At 42.7% G+C, this 20,059-nt stretch overlaps 1 protein-coding gene and 1 non-coding gene across 3 annotated transcripts; one reads left to right on the top strand and one right to left on the bottom strand.

The window, feature by feature from the left end:
* NCR3LG1 (natural killer cell cytotoxicity receptor 3 ligand 1) lies at nt 1-20,059 on the bottom strand. Of its 2 annotated transcripts, XM_047690465.1 has the most exons (6): nt 19,460-20,059; nt 16,531-16,878; nt 4,721-5,035; nt 3,068-3,162; nt 857-947; nt 1-710 (listed from the first exon to the last, which is right to left on the bottom strand). In XM_047690465.1, the coding sequence occupies exons 1-5, from the start codon at nt 19,533-19,535 to the stop codon at nt 861-863; spliced, it is 921 nt and encodes a 306-aa protein (XP_047546421.1). In that variant the 5' UTR covers nt 19,536-20,059; the 3' UTR covers nt 1-710; nt 857-860. The 2 variants fall into 2 exon arrangements, with proteins under 2 accessions (XP_047546421.1, XP_047546420.1); XM_047690464.1 differs by having other exon boundaries at nt 1-947; nt 19,460-20,057.
* LOC125080274 (small nucleolar RNA SNORA72) lies at nt 17,647-17,778 on the top strand. The gene has a single exon (XR_007121297.1). It is a non-coding gene; the product is annotated as a small nucleolar RNA SNORA72 (small nucleolar RNA).

Raw genomic sequence — 20,059 nt, 5'->3', positions numbered from 1 at the left:
GTTTTTGTTTTTGTTTTGATCTCGCCATATGTGAGATCATATGGTATTTGTCTTTCTCTGTCTGACTTATTTAATTTAGTATTATACCTTCAAGTTCCATCCGTATTGGTCCAAATGACAAGGTTTCATTCTTTTTTTATGGATGAATAAAACTTCATTTTATATATATATATATATGTATATATATACATATATATATCTCACATTTTCTTTATCCATTCATCCATCAGTAACACTTGTTTTCATATCTCGGTTATTGTAAATAATGCTTCAGTGAACATAGGGGTGTATATATCTTTTAGAGTTAGTGTTTTCATTTTTTTCAGGTAAATACCCAAAAGTCAAATTACTGGATCACATGGTAGTTCTATTTTTAATTTCTTGAGGAACTTCCATTCTGTTTTCCATAGTAGCTACCAGCAATTTACATTCCAATCAATATAGTGCACTAGGGCTCCTTTTTCTCCACATCCTTGCCAACACCTGTTGTTTCCTGTCTTTTTGATACAAGCCATTCTAACAGGTGTGAAGTAGTAGCTAATTGTGGTTTTGATTTCCCTGATGAGTGGTGATATTGAGCACCTTTTCATGTGTCTGTTGGCCGTCTGTATGTCTTCTTTGGAAAGCACTGCTTTCTTTTTCTTGGATAAGCTGATTGGCAGGAGGCCACCAAGAAAGCAGCTTGAACAGTCTGTTCTTGAGCAAGTTACCTAAGGCATTGGGAAAAGTAATTTCGGTTACAGATGCATTCACTGAGAAACCTTGTTGTTACTGCTGTTTCTGTGTAAGAATTTCCAATGTTCTTCCAGTGGTTCCGCCATCGGAATAAGCCACAAATACATCATAATGAAAGCACCTCACTATAGTTCTTCAGTCCTTGTGTCAATTTGAGTGTCCTGAGAACAGGCTTTCAAGACGGAGAATAAGGGATATCTTCGGTGTGGCACCTGTAAAAGATAAAGGAGAGAGGGCACCTGAGCATGCAGGCAAAGCCTTTAGACCACGATACAGGTGTAATATCTGTAAAGGGAGGAAGAAGGAAGGGTAGCAAGAGCCCCAGACTCCAGTGTAAGTCTGAGAAAGTCTCAGGGGAGCTACAAAGACACCTGCATTTCTCAGCTCTTTTCTGGGGCTGTCCAGGGAAAGCATGGCCTCGGCTCTAATACTGAGGCAGGTCCCTGACAGGCCACAGCTAGAGCATGCTGGCTGGGTATGCTCCAGAGCAGGCTCTCTCTCTAAAGGGTCTCAGCAGCACTTTTCCAGAGCAACCATACTTTCTAGTCAAAACTCAACTGCCTGAGTTAGATCAGTTAATCAGTTAGATTTTGCTGTGTAAAACCTAGCCTAAAACACAGTGTGGCTTTGAAAAAGAAAAAAAAATGTATTTCTCATGCACTGTGAGTTGGCTCTGTTGAGTGGGAGTTGTGGGCCATCATGTGATCTAGACTGGCCTCTCCAGCACAACTAGTGCTGGTGTCACTCGGCCCCCAACAGACAGAACTTGGATGCATTCTCCTCTTATTAATATCAGAAGCACCAAAGAAAGCTAGTGGAAACACACAAGTTCTCTTGAGACCTAGATTTAGAACTGGCGCTCTTTCACATTGGCCTCATTCTGTGAACCAAAGCAAGCCACAGGGTTGAGCCCCAAGTTCAGGGGCAGCCCATCACTGGAGGACACTACAAAATTACCTAGCAAAGGACATGGGTGTGAGTAAGGGTGAAGGCTTAGAGCCAAGACTGCACACCACCACAGAATCCAGGCTAATCACAACGGCTTGAGTCTCTTTTTCAAAAAATATCACTGCCAAATGTGAGGTTATCATGATAACCGCTGGATTATCAGAAGCCAGGGGAAGGCAAGAAATAGAACATTCACAAGTATCGCAAGAACATTTGAAAAACACTTTTATCTAGTTGTCTCATTGCCCTAGGTCCCATCAGAAGAATTAATCCCATGAATCGGTTGGTGAACTTTTAAATAAATAAATAGCCTTTTTTCTTAATTAACCGATTATTGTCCTTTCCCTAAGGCATTTATAATGAGGTGTATTAGCTACTGCACAGGTTCTGCCTTGGCAGGTCAATAAATAACTGAGGGCAGTTTGTTAGGTAGAACAATTTTTTTTTTTAAGATTTTATTTATTTATTTGACAGAGATCACAAGGAGGCAGAGAGGCAGGCAGAGAGAGAGGGGGAAGCAGGCTCTCCACTGAGCAGAGAGCCCGATGCGGGGCTTGATCCCAGGACCCTGAGATCATGACCTGAGCCGAAGGCAGAGGCTTAACCCACTGAGCCACCCAGGCGCCCCTAGGTGGAACAATTTTAACCAACATGCTTACACTCGTCTCTCAGGCCTCTACAGTTTGAGTTGTTTTGTTTGCTATTTGGAGAATAGTGAGGGATAAACATGTTTGAAAACGTGTTTTAGTTTGGAAACACTTAGGGAGGGTTAGAAATCCCTGGTTAAACCAATGAAATCTGTTGATAAGTTATCCCATTGAGCTATTGACAAAATATGAGCACCTGGCAGAAGGATTTCATACATCTGAGCCACAGTGTCTGCATGTGAGAGCAGCAGAGCAGCCCATATATGGTTCAAAAACCTGGTCTGAACCGATAAGGTAAAAGTCTGAGACACAGTGAAACAGGTCTATCAGGAAGACACAGAGGGGATTTATGCTGCATCTTCCCAGAGTCATAAACCACCACATGGAGATCAGAAAAGGAAAAGCCACACACCGGGCACTTGGGTGGCTTAGTCTGTTAAACATTTGCCTTTGGCTTGAGTCAGGATCTCGGGGTCCTGGGATTGAGCCCCGCATCGGGCTCTCTGCTCAGCAGGGAATCTGCTTCTCCACCTGCTTGTGTTCTCTCTCCAATAAATAAAATCTTTAAAAAACAAAAAGAAAGAAAGAGAAAGCCACCCACCACAAACACTCACCACACTTAGAATACCCCCATATCAATCCTAAGAACTCCTTGACAGCGTCCCCGGCCAATAATCTCTGAACTCCCAAAGCCAACTCCAAAACATAGGGCTAAACTTTACTTTGGAACCACTTACCTGTTTCCAAAAAATAAATAAAATCAGTACAATTACAAAGGTTATTCCAACACAGAGTAAAACGTATTTCAGAGTACAAGCTGTCTTCTCAGATTCTGCAGAGAGAAAGAGGAAAATAACATTAAGGAAAAAACCTCCTGGCCAGAGCCAGAGGCCATACAACCACTGCTAGGATTTGTGGTTGTATGTCATTTTCCTGGTTCCTGAGATCCTCTGCCACATGTCACCCTCCTTGGCACCCTCCATTCCCATCACACATACCTCACCATCAAACAGCATGTTCAGCACTTGCCAGAAGATGCTGGAATATCAAACATCACATACCACTCACACATGCAATGCGATGTGTAAAGCTTCCAAACTACTACACCATCTTGCTGCAGTACATTGAATATGCATGTCCCTCAAAATTCATACACTGAAATTCTAGTGCCCAATGTGATGGTATTAGGAGACAGGGTTGGGGGAGGTGCTTAGGTCAGGAGCATGGAGCCCTTGTGAATGTATTTAGTGCCCTTATACTAGAGGCCCCAAAGAGATCCCTCATTCCTTCTACCATGTGAGCATACAATAAGAAGTCTGCAGCCCAGAAGAGGGTCCTCACCCAACCATGCTGGCACAATGATCACAAACTTTCAGCCTCCGGAACTGTGAAAGATAAAGTTCTGTTGTTTTTAAGCCACCCAATCTATGGCAAATTGTTACAGCAGTCTGAATGGACTAAAACATACATATAACCCAGACAAACCCCCTCATACCATACACTCAAAGCATATTTCAATTTCATACTCCCCATGCCCCACACATACTCTTCACACATCTCTTCACACACACACAACCACCTACACACATTCTTAGCCCTTACTTCTAAGAACAATTCCTCTCTCCCTCTAGGACCATCCTGGATACCCAGACTACATCCCCCAGAAGCCTGGTCAGACCCTGCCTTCTTCACCCCTCTTAGCTCCAGGCAGATGCAGTAGACCAGCAGGGTCATACCCACCCAGGACCATACCCATGACCTTGGAAGCCAAGATATGAGCTCCATGGACCTCATCCCACCAGCAGGAGGGATTCTGTAGTGACCTGTAGATCTTGAGCTAAGGATCCCATGTCCCTGGGGAAAGTCCTGGGCATCGGCAGGACCATCCTACTATGGCTCCCCATCTTGGGCACAACCATGGGTTTAGAGACAGAACTATGGGTTTAGCCTCTACCAGCCTTACCAGTTTGTGATGCCACCTCTACCAGCCACCAGTGATCTGGGGCCTGAGCAGAAGACTTGCTGGCAGGGTGGAGTCCCTGGCCCCTGATAGACTGTTATCTTGGATAGGATCCTGTCCCCTCCCTCCTTATTGCTAGCAAGTTTCACACTCCAAGCCATATAGACCACCCAGATCACTTAAATTGCCATGAACTGAGAGTAGCCCTGTTTCCATCTAAGGACTATTGTCACCACTCTCCATCAACCAGACCATCTGCCCTGCCTTAAAGACCTAATCTGTACAGCTGACTCTGGGGCTAAGTTATGCCAGACCAAACTTTCTATCTTTCCCACTGTCTCCTGTCTTCCCCAAGACTGCCTGGGAACAAAAATTTAGGTTATCTGACCTCAAGGTAAAGAGCAGGAGAAATGTTCAGGAGGCTTCTTACCGATCACAGTCAAGGTGAAGTTGAGCCTCTGGGAGGTAGGCAAGGATTTATGCCATATCACACACTGGTAGATGGTCATACTGTCTTCCAGAGAGGGCTTCAGCCTTAAGAAGCTAGTGACATTCTTATTGTCGGTGGTATAATTAGTGAAGACGCCCTCAGAAAGCTCCACATACTGGGGATCCTTCTGGGTCCACTTTTTCCATGTAATGGTAATGTTCAAGGGGTAGAACCCACTTGCCATACACGAAATAAGTTGTTCTTCATTTTCTTTCACCATGGCTTGCTCTGGAAACAAGCTGGGGACTGGGTAAGCTGCCAAGAGAGAGAAGTCATGTTTCAAGGGCAAGTAGGGACTAGTTTATTATCAGCCTAATGCCTGACCCACAACAAGCAAGCCTTCAGGAAAGGTGAGCATACTGAATGGGATTCTGCTTAGGCTAAATATTCTGGATATGTTGGTTTCACTGTCAGCTGATATGCTGTGGTCCCCTACTCTCACAGCAATTTTATAGAGCAGAGTTTCTTAAGCTACTTTGTATCATACATAGACACCTTTGACAATCTGAGAAAAGCCCTGGAACACCACTGTGGTAGAGATTACTAACAACCAATTTCCGTTCTTCCATGACATACCCCAGTTAAAGCTACATCTCTCAACCTCCGCATAGCCATGTGAACTTAGGGCCTCGTCATTTAGAGGTAGTCAGAAATGATGATAGCAACTTCCAGGAAGTATCCTTAAATAACAAGGACGCCTTAAAGAAAAGGACTGTGCCCTACTCTCCTCTCCCCCTTCCTCTTTCCTGCAGAATGGCTGGAATAGTGCTTGACGGCTAGAGAAGGAAAAGCCACTTCCAAACGTAAGCTGGCAGCTACCTGTGGAGAATGGCAAAGTAATAAGATAAAAGGATCCTATGTCCCCTATAGTCACAGAACTGCCATAGCTACCTTGGGTTAGCTACACTTTGTAAAAGACAATAAACTACCTTTTTGAAAAGCCATTGTTGACTTCTGGTTTCCCTTCTGAAATGTAAAGACTCTGAAAGCCATAACAAGAGAAGAGCTGAGCTGAACAAATGATAAACCAACAAGTTTTCTTAGCTCTATGAGAGAATGAAGGTGACAGGGCACCCCAAAAACTAGAGACAGGCAGACTGAGAGAATCACAGCCAAGACTGTGTCACCTTGAGCAGATGCCAGAGCCCTAAACCAGTAGAGGCACTTAAGCAGCGACTCTCACCAACTGCTAAAGGATGAGGATGGACTGATTGCTGTGGGCCCAGTCTCACGGGGATCACCACACTTTCATGCGTTTTACTGCCAGGAAACCCACACTGGCTCTCACAGTGAAGATTCAAGAAAAATCCCCTCCTATTTTCAGGGGAGAGGAAAAGTAACTAAAAATATACCCAGTGCATTAACCACATAAAGGATGCTCAAGAGAAAAGACTTTGCCAGAGCCTTCTAAGACCTGGGTAAAGGATGATCAGCCAACTCGAGCCTGCTCTAGCCTTCCGGTGTCACCTACAAAAGCTTCTGAAGGTCACAGCCTAGGGGCTCGGAGCTCAAATTCAAGATTGAGATTTAATAGTAAGATTGACTGCTTCCCCTCTGCAACCCATTGTCACCACAGCAACAGGGCTCCGGGTGATATTATTAGATGAAAACTGAGAGGGCTGCAAGGCACACTCTGTTTAAAGAGGGAAACTCTTAAGAAAACAGGTTGCGGGCGCCTGGGTGGCTCAGTGGGTTAAGCCGCTGCCTTCGGCTCAGGTCATGATCTCAGGGTCCTGGGATCGAGGCCCGCATCGGGCTTTCTGCTCAGCAGGGAGCCTGCTTCCCTCTCTCTCTCTCTCTGCCTGCCTCTCCATCTACTTGTGATCTCTCTCTGTCAAATAAATAAATAAAATCTTTAAAAAAAAAAAGAAAACAGGTTGCCAGTAATGAGGACCTGCCAGTTCTGATGGGAAATCCTTACAAGGAGCTTCTTAAAAATGTATCTTGTGTGGAAAATGTGTAGATTATAAGAATGCACAGTTTTTGTCCCAGTTTATTTCTGCATTTACTGGATGCATTTATGGAAGGCACATAAGTCTGTGAGAGAAAGCAGAAAGAAATCACAAAAGCAATGAAGAGAGCTCAGATAATGGAGTTTATGCCAGGTACAGACAAAGATCCTGCATATCTCAAAGACCCTAAAGTGTGTAACATCAAGTATCAGCAGTAAATTATATGTTTTATCATCAATAAACATATTTTTTAATAAAAAAAAAGGAGGGGGGAGACAAAAAGAAAAGAAGCAAAGAACAAGTACACCGAGTAGAATGGTACATACTAATCCTGATAGGCCCCCCCAAAAATGGGTCCATGATTAAAGAAGTGAGACTGATATAAAGTGAAGGTCAAGCAAAGCTTTATTCCGCACCAAGCATCAAGAATCAGACCAAATGTTCGGGGCCGCACCTCTTACAAGAGAGGGCGAACTTTCTCTGTTTCACAGACTAGCTTTTAAGGGCAAAAGCCATGCGGTTGGGCCTGGCCACGCACAGGTGGCCAATGAAATTGTAATACACAGAGAAAGGTGCACAGTGATGCTAGGTGACCAACTGAATTACAATTTACCCTAGTGTAGACATTTGACCTAGCCAATCACCTTGGTTAGAATTGGCGCCCAAAAGTCTCCCAAAGGGCGGGGCCCATACTCCTTGGTAGCTAGGGAGACAGTATGCAACCCCCCCACTGATCGGCCCCCCACCTGGCCTGACCCACCCTTGTATCTGGGCTTTGTTACCTGGGGCTGGTTTCTGGGACTTGTTTTTAAGTAAGTCCACTGGGGGAAGGGGAGCAGGGACAGTTTAAGGGTTAAACAACAAGGTTATTGTTTAACCTGTATGGAAGCCTCTGGTTAAATAGGTCCTTACAATCCAACTGTATGATGAAGGAACAGAAAGCAAGCTGAGGACAAAGCAGAAGCTGACACCCCACAATCCTCCCCTCATGGGGTATGTGTCACATTCCTCAGGCACTCCTGGCTGTCCTAAAGCTAAGGGAAAGAAAAACAAAATAGAAATCACAATCCTGCAAGACATGAGTCTCCTGCAGTTTACAAATGTCTTGTGGTCTACAAGAGCAAAACATTTCCTTTTTTTTTTTTAATGTTTTATTTATTTATTTGAGAGACAGTGAGAGAGAGAGCACAGAGGCAGACGAACAGGGAGAAGCAGACCTCTCCTGAGCAGAGAGCCCCATGCTAGGCTCGGTCCCAGGATCCTGAGATCATGACCTGAGTCAAAGGCAGATGCTTAACTGACTGAGCCACCCAAGCTCCCTGAGAACAAAGCATTTCTATCAATAACCTAGCTTCCAGAAGGAAATGTAGATACAACTAAATGTCCTTATAATCTGCAGCCCATTGAGAGATACCTGAAGTGGGCAGAGTATAATGTTCCTCTGGCAAATTCCCAACTATCTTCATGTTAATGAGTGCTAGAAGGAGAATCATCTTAACTTGACAATGGCAAGGCCTCTAGTATACTGTGAATTTTCTTTAACAGATTAAAGATCTTTCTTGAAACCTCCCTTTTTCCTTACCTCCCCCAACCCCATGGTTTATAATCAGCTGCTACTCACTGAGGCAGTGAGCAGGATTACTGCTAATCCTGAGGCAGTAGCTCTTTCTGCCCACAGGTACTGTCCCCATGCTTTAATAAACCACCATTTTACACCAAAGACACCTCAAGAATTCTTTCTTGGTCACTGGCTCCAGACCTCAACCCATCGAACCTCATCTATATTCCAAAACCACATCATATATACCTAATCACTTTAAATGAATGGTCTAAACACATCAAGACAGAGACAGGGGAGGGGGGGTGCTGTGGCAGGAACTGGGCACCTGGGTGACTCAGTCAGTTGAGCGGCTGCCTTCCTGCTCAGGTCATGATCCCAGGGTCCAGGGATCAAACCCCAAATATCTGCTCTGCAGGGCATCTGCTTCTCCGTTTCTCTCTGCCCCTCCCCTCCCCTCCACTTGGTTCTCTCTCACTCACTCAAATAAATAAAATCTTAAAAAAAAAAAAAAAGAAAAAAAAAGAATGTCAAAATACATGAGGCAAAACCTGAAAGAACTACAAGGAGAAACAGACAAATCCATAATTATAGTTGGAGATTTTGAGACTTATCTTTTCTCAACGGAAAGACCAGCAGGCAGAAGAGCAGTAAGAAAATAGTGGAAAGGAACATTACCACCAATCACCTGGATCAAATTATCAACAGGATACTCTACCCAACAGCAGTATATACATTCTTCCCAAGCTCACATGGAACATTCACCAAGATGAAGTGCCTTCTAGCTCATAGAACACATCTTTAACGTTTTTAAAGAATAGGAATCAGGCAGGATATGTTCTCAGACCACAATAGAGTTAAACTAGACATTGATAAGCAAAAGGATGGCTGGAAAAATTCCAAATTTCTTGGAGAATAAATCACTTCTGGTCTAAATAATATATGGGTCAAAGAAAAAGTCTCAAGAGACATTTTAAAATATTTTGAACTAAATGAAGTTAAAATGAGAATACCACTCATGAAAATTTGTGGATGCAACAAGAGAAATAGAGGAAATGTATAGCATTGAATATAAATTTTATTAAAGAGGAAAGATGTAAACGTCAACTATCTTAATTAATAAGCTTCCACCTTCAGAAGCTAGATGAGGAAGAGCCATTTAAGCTTAAAACAAGCAGAAGAAATGAAATAACAAAAATTAGAGCAGAAATCAGTGAAGTTGAAACCAATGGAGAAAATAAATGAAACCAAAAACTGGTGCTTTGAAATGATTACTAAAATTGATAAGCTTCTGGGTAAATTAAGGAAAAAAGAGAGAAGACAAAAATTACTAATATCATAAATGAAAGAGGCATCACTACTGATACTATGAAAAAAAGAATAACAAAGAAATAGTACGAGGAACATTGAACTCACATATTTGATAACTTAAATATAATGGATCAATTCCTTGAAAGACACAAATTACCGAGATTCACACAAGAAAAAATTGGTAAATTGATGGGGCGCCTAGGTGGCTCACTCAGATGGTTAAGTGTCTGCCTTCAGCTCAGGGGGCGATCCCGGGGTTCCGGGATCCACTTCCATATTGAGCTCCCTGATCAGCAGGGATCTTGCTTCTCTCTCTGCCTCTGCCCCTCTCTCTATCATGAATAAATCAATAAAGAAAGAAAAAAATAGATGATTTGAATAGACCTGCATCTATTAAAGAAACTGAATCAATAATTAATAACCTTTAAAAAAAGAAAGCATCAGGCCCAGATGGTTCCAATGGTGAATTCTATCATTTAAGTTAATTATGATACCAATTTTTTACAATTTCATCTAGCAACTAGAGGCAGACGGAACACAGCCCAACTCATTCTATGACCCCAGTAATACACTAATACCAAAATCAGATATAAAGGTATTACAAAAAAGGAAAACTACAGACCAATATCTCTCATTACACTGAATGCAAAAATCCTCAACAAAATATTACCAAATTGAATCTAACAATGTATAAAAATAATTATACACAACAACTGAAAGGGACTTAATCCAGATATTCGAGACTGGTTCATCATTCAGAAGTCCATTAATATAATCCATGACATCAACGGACTACAGAAGAAAAGTTATATGAGCATACCAATTACGTGGAAAAAGCAACTGGCAAAATCCAACACACACTCATGTTAAAAACTCTCAGCAAAATAGGAATAAGGGGAATTTTCTCAACTTGAAAAAGAGCATCTACAGAAAACCTACAGCTAACATTGTACTTAATGGTGAGAAACTAAAGACAGGACCAAAGCAAGGATATCTCCTCTAACCAAGCCTATTCAGTATCATGTGGAAATCCTAGCTAGTAAAATAGGACAAGAAAAGGAAATAAAATATACACAGGTTAAGAAGGAAAAATGAAACTGTCTTTGTTCTTGGACACATGATCTATATAGAAAACTCCCAAAGACTTGACCAAAAAAAAAAATTTAAACGCTATAACTAGTAAGTGATTACAACAGGCTACAAGGACACAAGGATAATATATAAAAGTCAATTGCTTTCTAATAGACCAGCAATAAATAATTAGAACTTCAAATTAAAAACCCAATACTATTTACATTAGTGCCCCCACTCCCCCACAAAAAAGGAAATACTTACATTTAAATCTAACAAAATAGGCACAGAATCTATACGAAGAAAGCTACAAAACTCCAGTTAATGAAATCAAAGATCTAAATAAATGAAGAGATCGTCTCTGTTCATGGATAAGAAGAATCAGTATTGTTAAGATGTCAATTCTTCCCACCTTGACCTACAGATTCAACGAAATCATAAGCCCAGAAAGTGTTTTGTGGATATTGACGAACTAACTCAAGTTTATGTACACAGGCAAAAAAGACCTAGAACAGCTAACGCAATAGTTAAGAACAACAAAATTGGAGGACTGATGCAACCTGACTTAAGGACTTACTATAAAGCTACAATGTCAAGACAATGTGGTAAAAGACGAATAGACCAATGGAACAGAATAGAGAGCCCAGAAACTGACCCACACAAATGTATTCAACCGATCTTTGAAAAAGGAGCAAAGGCAATTCATTGCAGATAAGGCAATTTTCAACAAATATGCTGGACAATTGGACATCCATATACATAAAGTTTGAACACAGCATCTAGACATACAACTTACACTTTTCACAAAAACTGACTCAAAATAGATCATAGACCTAAACATGATGAACTTTTATTTATTTATTTATTTGTTTATTTATGTTTTTATTTTAAATAGGTTCCATATCCAGCATGGAGCCCAACATGGGGCTTGAACTCTGAGATCAAGACCTGAGAGGAGATGGAGATTAAGAATCAGATGCTAAACTGACTGAGACACCCAGCTGCCCCTCATGATGAGCTTTTAGATACAATGCCAAAATCAGGCTCCATGATAGAAAAAATTGGTGAGTTGGACTTTATTGAAATTTAGAACTTCTGCTCTCCAAAATATACTGTTAAGAAAATGAAAACACAGGCCATAGACTGGGAAGAAATATTTGCAAAACTCATATCTGATAAATAACTTGTATCTAAAACATACAGAGGGGACGCCTGGGTGGCTCAGTTGGTTAAGCAGCTGCCTTCGGCTCGGGTCATGATCCCGGCATCCTGGGATCGAGTCCCGCATCGGGCTCCTTGCTCGGCGGGGAGCCTGCTTCTCCCTCTGCCTCTGCCTGCCATTCTGTCTGCCTGTGCTCGCTCTCTCTCCCTCTCTCTCTCTGACAAATAAATAAATAAAATCTTTAAAAAAAAATAAAAAAAAAATAAAACATACAGAGGACTCAAAAAAATAAGATAAAATATACATTAGACTCTGAAAACTCAACAACAAGAAAACAAAGAACCCAACTGAAAAATGGACAAATGATCTAAACAAATTATCTTTCAAAAGAAGACACACAGATAACAAAAAAAAGCAAATGGAAAGATCCTCAACAGCCTATGTCACTAGGGAATTGCAAATCAAAACAACAGATGAGATATCACTACACACCTATTAGAATGGTTAAAATATAGGGGCACCTGGGTGGCTCAGTGGTTTAAGCCTCTGCCTTCGCTCAGGTCATGATTTCAGGGTCCTGGGATGGAGCCCTGCATCGGGCTCTCTGCTCGGTGGGGAGCCTGCTTCCCCCTCTCTCTCTGCTTGCCTCTCTGCCTACTTGTGTTCTCTCTTTCTCTGTCAAATAAATAAATAAAAATCTTAAAAAAAAAAAAAAAAGAGGGGCGCCTGGGTGGCTCAGTTGGTTGAGCAACTTCCTTTAGCTCAGGTCATAATCCTGGAGTCCTGGAATCGAGTCCCATATCAGGCTCCCAGCTCAGCAGGGAGTCTGCTTCTCCCCCATTCATACTCTCTCTCTCTCTCTCTCTCATATGAATAAATAAAATCTTAAAAAAAAAAAGAATGGCTAAAATATAAAAAATTAACAATACCAAATGTTGACAAGGATACAGAACTACGGAACTTTCCTTCATTGGTGGTAGGAATGCAAAATGACAGAGTCACTCTGGAAGAACTGGCAGCTTCTTACAAGTTATACACAGTCTTAACATATGATCCAGCAATCACACTCCTAGGTATTTACCCAATTAAGAGGAAAAATAATGTCCACACAAAACCTACACCTGAATGTTTATGGCAGCTTTATTCCATATTGCTAAAAATTGGAAGCAATCAAGATGTTTCTCCATAGGTGAATGGATAAATGAACTAGGTATATCTATACAATGGAATGTTACTCAGTGATGTAGTAACACTGATGTTACAACAGTGATGCAGACTTTTTTGGTGGCTGTCAAGCCACCAAAAAAAAAGAGACACAGAGGTATCTTTTTGTTTAAGGTTTATTTATTTATTTTGAGAGAGAGAGAGAGAGAGAACATTCGAGTGGAGGGTAGGGGCAGAGGGAGAGGGGGAGAGAGAATCTCAAGCAGAATCCTTGCTGAATGTAGGGCCTGATGCAGGGCTCAGTCTCAGGACCCTGAGATTATGACCTGAGCTGAAATCAAGAGTCAGACACTTAACTAACTGAGCTACCCAGTTACTCAGGGACACAAAGGGACCTTAAATGTCTATTACTAAGTGAAGGAAGCCAGTCTGAAAAGGCTACATATTGGATGATTCCAATTCCAATTATATCACATTCTAGAAAAAGCAAAACTATGGAGCATCTTGTAGTGCCAGAAAGTAAGGAAGTGCCTAAAGCAAAACAAAAACCCCACAATGATAAGGGTGTGTCAAAAAGACACAGAGTCAACTGAGAATACTCCCAATGGCCAAAGCTGGAAGAATTTGAGCAATAAAATAAATAGTGTTAAATTATAACCCACAGTATAAAATTATTATCCTGAGTCCATCCTGAATTTAAATAAATGATCAAATAGATTAATAAGTGGGGGAGAGAAGACAAATCTCTTGTGCAGAAGAATTCCAAATAAATTATGTAGCTACTCTATTCTAAAGGGCTAGAGTAGAGTGGGCTGCACAGAGTGACTTCCTTTCAAAGAGTATAGCAGGACAAGGAAGGGGAGAAGAGTACCTTTATGGTAGAGAAACCAGGCAAATACTACTTAAGCTAAATGATTTAAGGTCAACACCAAGAATCATAAATCGTTCAATTAGATGGGACGGGATGAAAATGGCACTTTACCTCTATGATCTTCCTCTTCCAAAACCATAACTCCTGTGAATTATGAATAACAGCAGAGAAATGCCAATAGAGTGACATCCGATGATATACCTGACCACTACTCCTCAGAAGGTCAACGTTGTCAAAAACAAGAAAAGTCTGAGAAATTGTCAGTCAAGAGGAGCCTAAGGACACATGAAAACTAAATGCAATGTAGTATTCTGGATGGGATTTTGGAATAGAAAAAGGACACTAGATTAAAAACTAAGGAAATCTGAATAAATTATGAACTGTAATTAATAATAATTATCAATACTGGTTCATTATTTATAACAAATATACCATACTAATGCAAGATGTTAATAATAAGGGAAGTTAGGTCAGAAATGGGAGTAATATGAAAAATCTGTACTGTCTTTATAATTTTTCTGTAAATCTAAAACTATTCTGGGATGCCTGGGTGGTTCAGTCAGTTAAGCATCTGCCTTTGGATCAGGTCATGATCCCAATGTTCTGGAACTGAGTCCCGCATTGGGCTCCTTGCTCAGTGGGGAGCCTGCTTCTCCCTCTGCCTGCCACTCCCCTTGCTTATGCTCTGTCTCTCTGACAAATAAATAAATAAAATTTTAAAAAGAAAAAATAAATAAAACTATTCTTAAAATCTAAAGTCTGTTAATTTTTTTTTTAAGATTTATTTATTTGACAGACAGAGATCACAAGTAGGCAGAGAGGCAGGCAGGGGTGGGGGTGGGGGAAGCCGGCTCCCTGCTGAGCAGTGACCCCAATTCTGGGCTCCATCCCAGGACCCTGGGATTGTGACGTGAGCCGAAGGCAGAGGCTTAACCCACTGAGCCATCCAGGTGCCCCTAAAGTCTGTTAATTTTTTAAAAATACTTTTATTTTGGGGTGCCTGTGTGGCTCAGTTGGTTAAGCATCCCACTCCAGATTTCAGCTCAGGTCACAATCTCAAGTCTTGAGTTCAAGCCCCATGTCAGGCTCCACATTAAGCAGGGAGTCTGCTTGACACTCTCTCTCTCCCTCTCCCTCTGCCCCTCCTCCCACTCCATGCACACATGTGTTTTCTCTCAAATAAATAAATAAATCTAACAAAATAAAATACTTTAATCTTAAACTTTCTGTCAGCTGCAGAGGAAATTAATCCTAATTCAACACCCCCATCACCCACATTAATATGTATAAAATATTAAAAGTCCTAAGTACAATATTGGGGGGCTCATAGACACTGTCCCTTTTTTATAGGCTGAATGTGGCTTCTTAAAATTCATATACTGAACTCCTAACCGCTGTCCCTCAGAATGTGACTAAATTTGGAAATAGGGTCTTTTTTAAGGTAATTAAGGTTAAAATGGGGACATTAGCTTGGGCCTTAATCTAATAGGACTGGTCTCCTTATAAGAAGAAGAGTAGGACACACGTGCACAGAGGAAAGAATATGTGAAGACACGGGGAGAAGATGCCTATCTACAAGCCAAGCAAAAAGGCTTCGGGGGAGAAAACAACCCTACTGATACCCTGATCTCAGACTGCTAGACTGCAGAATTGTGAGAAAATAAATTTCTGTTATTTAAGCCACCCAGTGGCTTAATTTTGTTACGGCAACTCTAGCACATGAATATGCGCCTCAAAGCTCATCTATATATTATCAGACCCATCATAATAAAGTAAAGCTCAAAGGGGTGTTCAAAGGATAGTGTTGCTGTTGCTGCAAGTCTTCACTGGGTACGGACCTCACAACAGTACCCAACTGGGCATTGTATTTGTAATGTATTTATTCATACATTACTTAATGGAATCCTAAGTTCTGAGACAGGTATGATTTATCAACCCATTTTGTACAGGGGAAAATTCAGACCCCAAAATGTTAAATGGCTGGCCCGATCACCCAGTACGGAAGTAGCAAAGCTAAAACAGGATTCAGATCTATGGAACCAAACTCCAGCATCTCTCTCCTTTCCCAGCTACCTTTCAGAGACACCTCTTCAGTGAACACGCACTGTCCACAGACTAAGTGAATTATAATTAATATAGCTATCATTCACTGGGCACTTACAATGGGCCAAGCACTATGCTCTGCTACCTGCATTTTTCATAGACTCTTCCCCACAATAAATCTCCTAGGTAGGTATTATTACATTTGTTCAGAAGGAGGTTCTTTTTTTTTTTTTTTTTTTTTTTTTTTAAAGATTTTATTTATTTATTTGACAGAGAGAAATCACAAGTAAGCAGAGAGGCAGGCAGAGAGAGAGGAGGAAGCAGGCTCCCCGCCGAGCAGAAAGCCCGATGCGGGGCTCGAACCCAGGACCTGGGATCATGACCCGAGCCGAAGGCAGCGGCTTAATCCACTGAGCCACCCAGGCGCCCCCAGAAGGAGGTTCTATGTGATTAAGAACTTGCCCAAAGTTGTCCAGCTGTCCATGGAATCCCAGGACTCAAACCCATATCTGTCTGACTCACTGGTCCATGCTCCAAGCCTCTGCTCCGTTTGGCCCACAGATCCACCTCAAGCCTCAGCACCATGGCAACCTCAGGGCCCTGCCTCCAGGCACTCACCCACAATCTCCAGCTGGGTGGTTCCCACTACTTTGTTAGGGGTCATCACCACCTCACATTGGTACTCTCCTGCTTCCTCCAGCTGGATGTCTGGCAGCCGCAGGGAGGCATCCCCTCTTTCCAGCTTTGATAGAGACACAGAGGCTCCAGGTCGCGTTATCATTTGGTTGCCTCCAAAATACTGAAACACTGTAACTTCTGTTGTTGACATATGATGCTTCCTCAACCAGGTGACACCCATAAGCGTGAGGTTCAGGGGACGGTCACTCTGGACTTCGCAGACGATAGTGACATTGTCATTCAGGAACACTGTCTGAGTCTTCTTTGCCATTTCCATTTGCAGAAAACCTGTCACAATAAGAGAATTTGGTTATGGGAGACCTTTGAAAAAACATAGGTGTGGTACTCTCAAACGTAATTGGAAACAAATTCCTTCTTTTGTGGGGGAGGGGGTGTCTCAGAGAGGCTCCTTAGTTCATAGCCCCACATTAATCTACATAAGATCCTTCAACTTTATTCCTCTTTTTTCAAGTTTGTTTTCATTATTCTGTATCCCTTACAATTTCATAGGAATTTTAGAATTATTAGTTTATCAATTTCTACAAAGAAGTCTACTGAGATTCTATTAGGAAGCGCACTGAATCTTTAAATCAATTTGGGGAGTACTGTCATCTTAACAGTGTTGTCTTCTAATCCATGAATCTGTTTTTAGGATACTGTATGGACTGAATGTTTGTGTCTCTCCAAAATTCCTATGTTGAGGCCTAATGTCCAGTGCAACATTTGGAGATAGAGCCTTTGGGAGGTAATTAGATCATGAGGGTCGAGCCCTCATGAATGGGATTAGTGTCCTTTTTAGAGACATGATAGATCTCTTTCTCAGCACCAGAGGACACAGTAAGAAGGTATTCCTCCAGAAGCCAGAAAAGAGGCCCCTCTCCAGGAACCAATCAGTCAGCACCTAGATCTTGAACTTCCCAGCCTCCAGAACTGTGAGAAATAAATCTCTGTTGTTTAAGCCACTCAGTCTAAGGTTTTTGTTAGGGTCACCTGAAAAGATTTAAGACAGGATGTTTTTCCATTTCACTTATTTAGATCCTCTTAAATTATCTTCAACCTCGAATATTCTCACTGTCCTGATTTTGTAATAATCAGAGCAAGCTAAGCATTTGCTATATTAAGATCATGCATGTGTCCCCAGACTTAGTTCTTTCCCTAGGCCTGCTTTTATCAAAGCTGGTGACAGACTGAGTCTGATTAATGATGTATCTTGTGGAAATGTCTGTGACTCTGGGTATCTGATGATCTTTGAGAAATGACAGCAAAGTTAGTGTAGTAATTTTAAAGATAGCCATTGCTAATTTGATGATTACCAGTTGCCATTAAATGAACTATAAAACTAAAAAAAAAAGCTTTGTAGTTTTCAGAATAAAAATGTTATGCTTCTTTTGTTAAACTTATACCTAAGTATTTTATTCTTTCTGATGTCCTCATAAATAGAATTGTTTTCTAATTTTATTTCTGGATTGTTCATTACAAGTGTATAGAAATACTATTTATTCTTTTTCATTTCCATCTCCTCCCCACCCCAACAGGCAACCATTCCAAGATGTTTAATCCTTCATGTTTTTGTTCTCTTTACAACTGCCTTGTTTTGTGGGACATCTGGGTGGCTCAGGTCATGACCCCAGCCAGGATCCTGGGATGAGTCCCAGACCAGTCTTCTTGGTCAGTGGGGAGCCTGCTTCTCCCTCTGCCTCCCACTTGCCCTGCTTGTGCTCTCTCTCTCTGACAAATAAACAAAATCTTTAAAAAATTTTATTTATTTGACAGAGAAAGAGAGGGAGAGAGAGTGTGTGAGCACAAGTAGGGGGAACAGCAGGCAGAGGGAGAAGCAGGGTCCCTGTGGAGCAAGGAGCCCACCACAGAGCTTGATCCCAGGACCCTGGGATCATGACCTGAGTGGAAGGCAGGCACTTACCCGACTGAGCCACCCAGGTGCCCCTAAAATCTTAAAAACAAAACAAAACAAAACAAAAAACCTCCTTCAATAGGGTCTTCCTTTAAAAAAACAACAACAAAAAAACTGCCTTGTTTTGTTTCTCAAACTTATGAAAATAGTATGAAGTTAGATGTTAATGCTTCTCCTCTTGGCACTGTTTCAAACCCTCTCTCATTGATATGTATACAGCTAGTCCATTGGTTGAGGTTAGTGACCAGCTCTTCATATGCAAATCCACCTTTGGCTCATCCATAGCCCTAGTGATGGACACGCCAGGGTCTCCTAAATGCCACATCCCCACCCATCCAGCCACCACCACCTGGCACAGCCCCGCCCATTGATATCAAATGATATCTTACGGTTTTAACTTCTATTCTATGACTAGTAGTGAGTTTAAACATCTCTTCATATGCCCTTCTGCCTTTGGTTTCCTGTTCGATAATTAAACCTCCATCATTGCCCCCCCCACCCCCCACCACCAAAAAGTACAAGAGGACGTTTGAACGTCACCACGAGGGTGAAACTCCCTCACACTCTCGGCGAATGCTCCCTTCAGTAAAGTGCTATACTCCCTTCATTCGGTAAAGTGAAATATCCCCTCAGGAGCATCCGGGAAGTACTTCCCTTACTTCCACTCCTCCCCACCCACCCACCCTTACCTAGTTTTTCTTCTCCGTGCCAGCCCCCAAAGTGACAAAAAAGCGGCTGTGAAAAGTACAGAGAATTCTGGGTTCCGAATCAGAGGAGGCACCCAGTCTCAGGCTCCTACAGGTGCCCCCTCGGTGCCCAGCAGCCATCACTAAAAATTGAATGAGTAAAGGGCGGCCGCGGCCTTCAGGTGGGACCCCCGCTGCAGCGGCCCGGGAGAGGAGCGCAGCCATCACCCCTCCCCCGCCACCACCCGTTCCTCCCGCGCAGCGGGCTTACCTGCGCTGAGTGGCCAGCGCGACAGGACCAGAAGGAGGGACGCTGGCCCGAGTAGGAGCAGCCGCAAGGGCGCCATGTCCACCGCCCGCGGGCCCGGGCGAGCGACAGTCGGTGGGGAGATCCAGGGCGTTCACCTGAGGGGTGAAGCGGACTTCCAGGCCTGCGTGTCCCCCGTGATAGTCGGAGAAGTGAGTCGGGATGAGTCCGGTTCACACCAGGACACCCGGCCGCACCCCTGCGCTTTAAGCGCCGGCAGACGCTGGAAGGGCGGGGCGACTGGGAGGTGGGGCGATGGGGTTGGTTGTGGGGGAGCGTCCGGGGCTGGCAAAAGTGGAGCTCCGCGCAGGCCTTGGGGTCTTGGGCCCAGGTCACTTTGTAAACTGAGGCTGGGAGCTGTCAGCAGTTTACGTCCAGGCGCCGCTCCAGCCAAGCGCGGCGGAGGATGGCGGTCATTGCTGGTGAACGGAATGCGGGAGGGCGCCGCGGAGGGCGCCGCGGAGGGGGTCTCTGCTCTCAGGGTACAGCACGTGACTCAATCAGCTGAACTTCCCATTCTTGATTTTGGCTTAGGTCACGATCTCAGGGTGGTGAGATTAGCCC

This window comes from Lutra lutra, chromosome 10 (assembly GCF_902655055.1).
Source record: "Lutra lutra chromosome 10, mLutLut1.2, whole genome shotgun sequence".
Taxonomy (NCBI): Eukaryota; Metazoa; Chordata; class Mammalia; order Carnivora; family Mustelidae; genus Lutra; species Lutra lutra.
The sequence above is the reverse complement of the archived record's forward strand: the minus strand, read 5'-3'. Positions and strand labels throughout refer to the sequence as shown.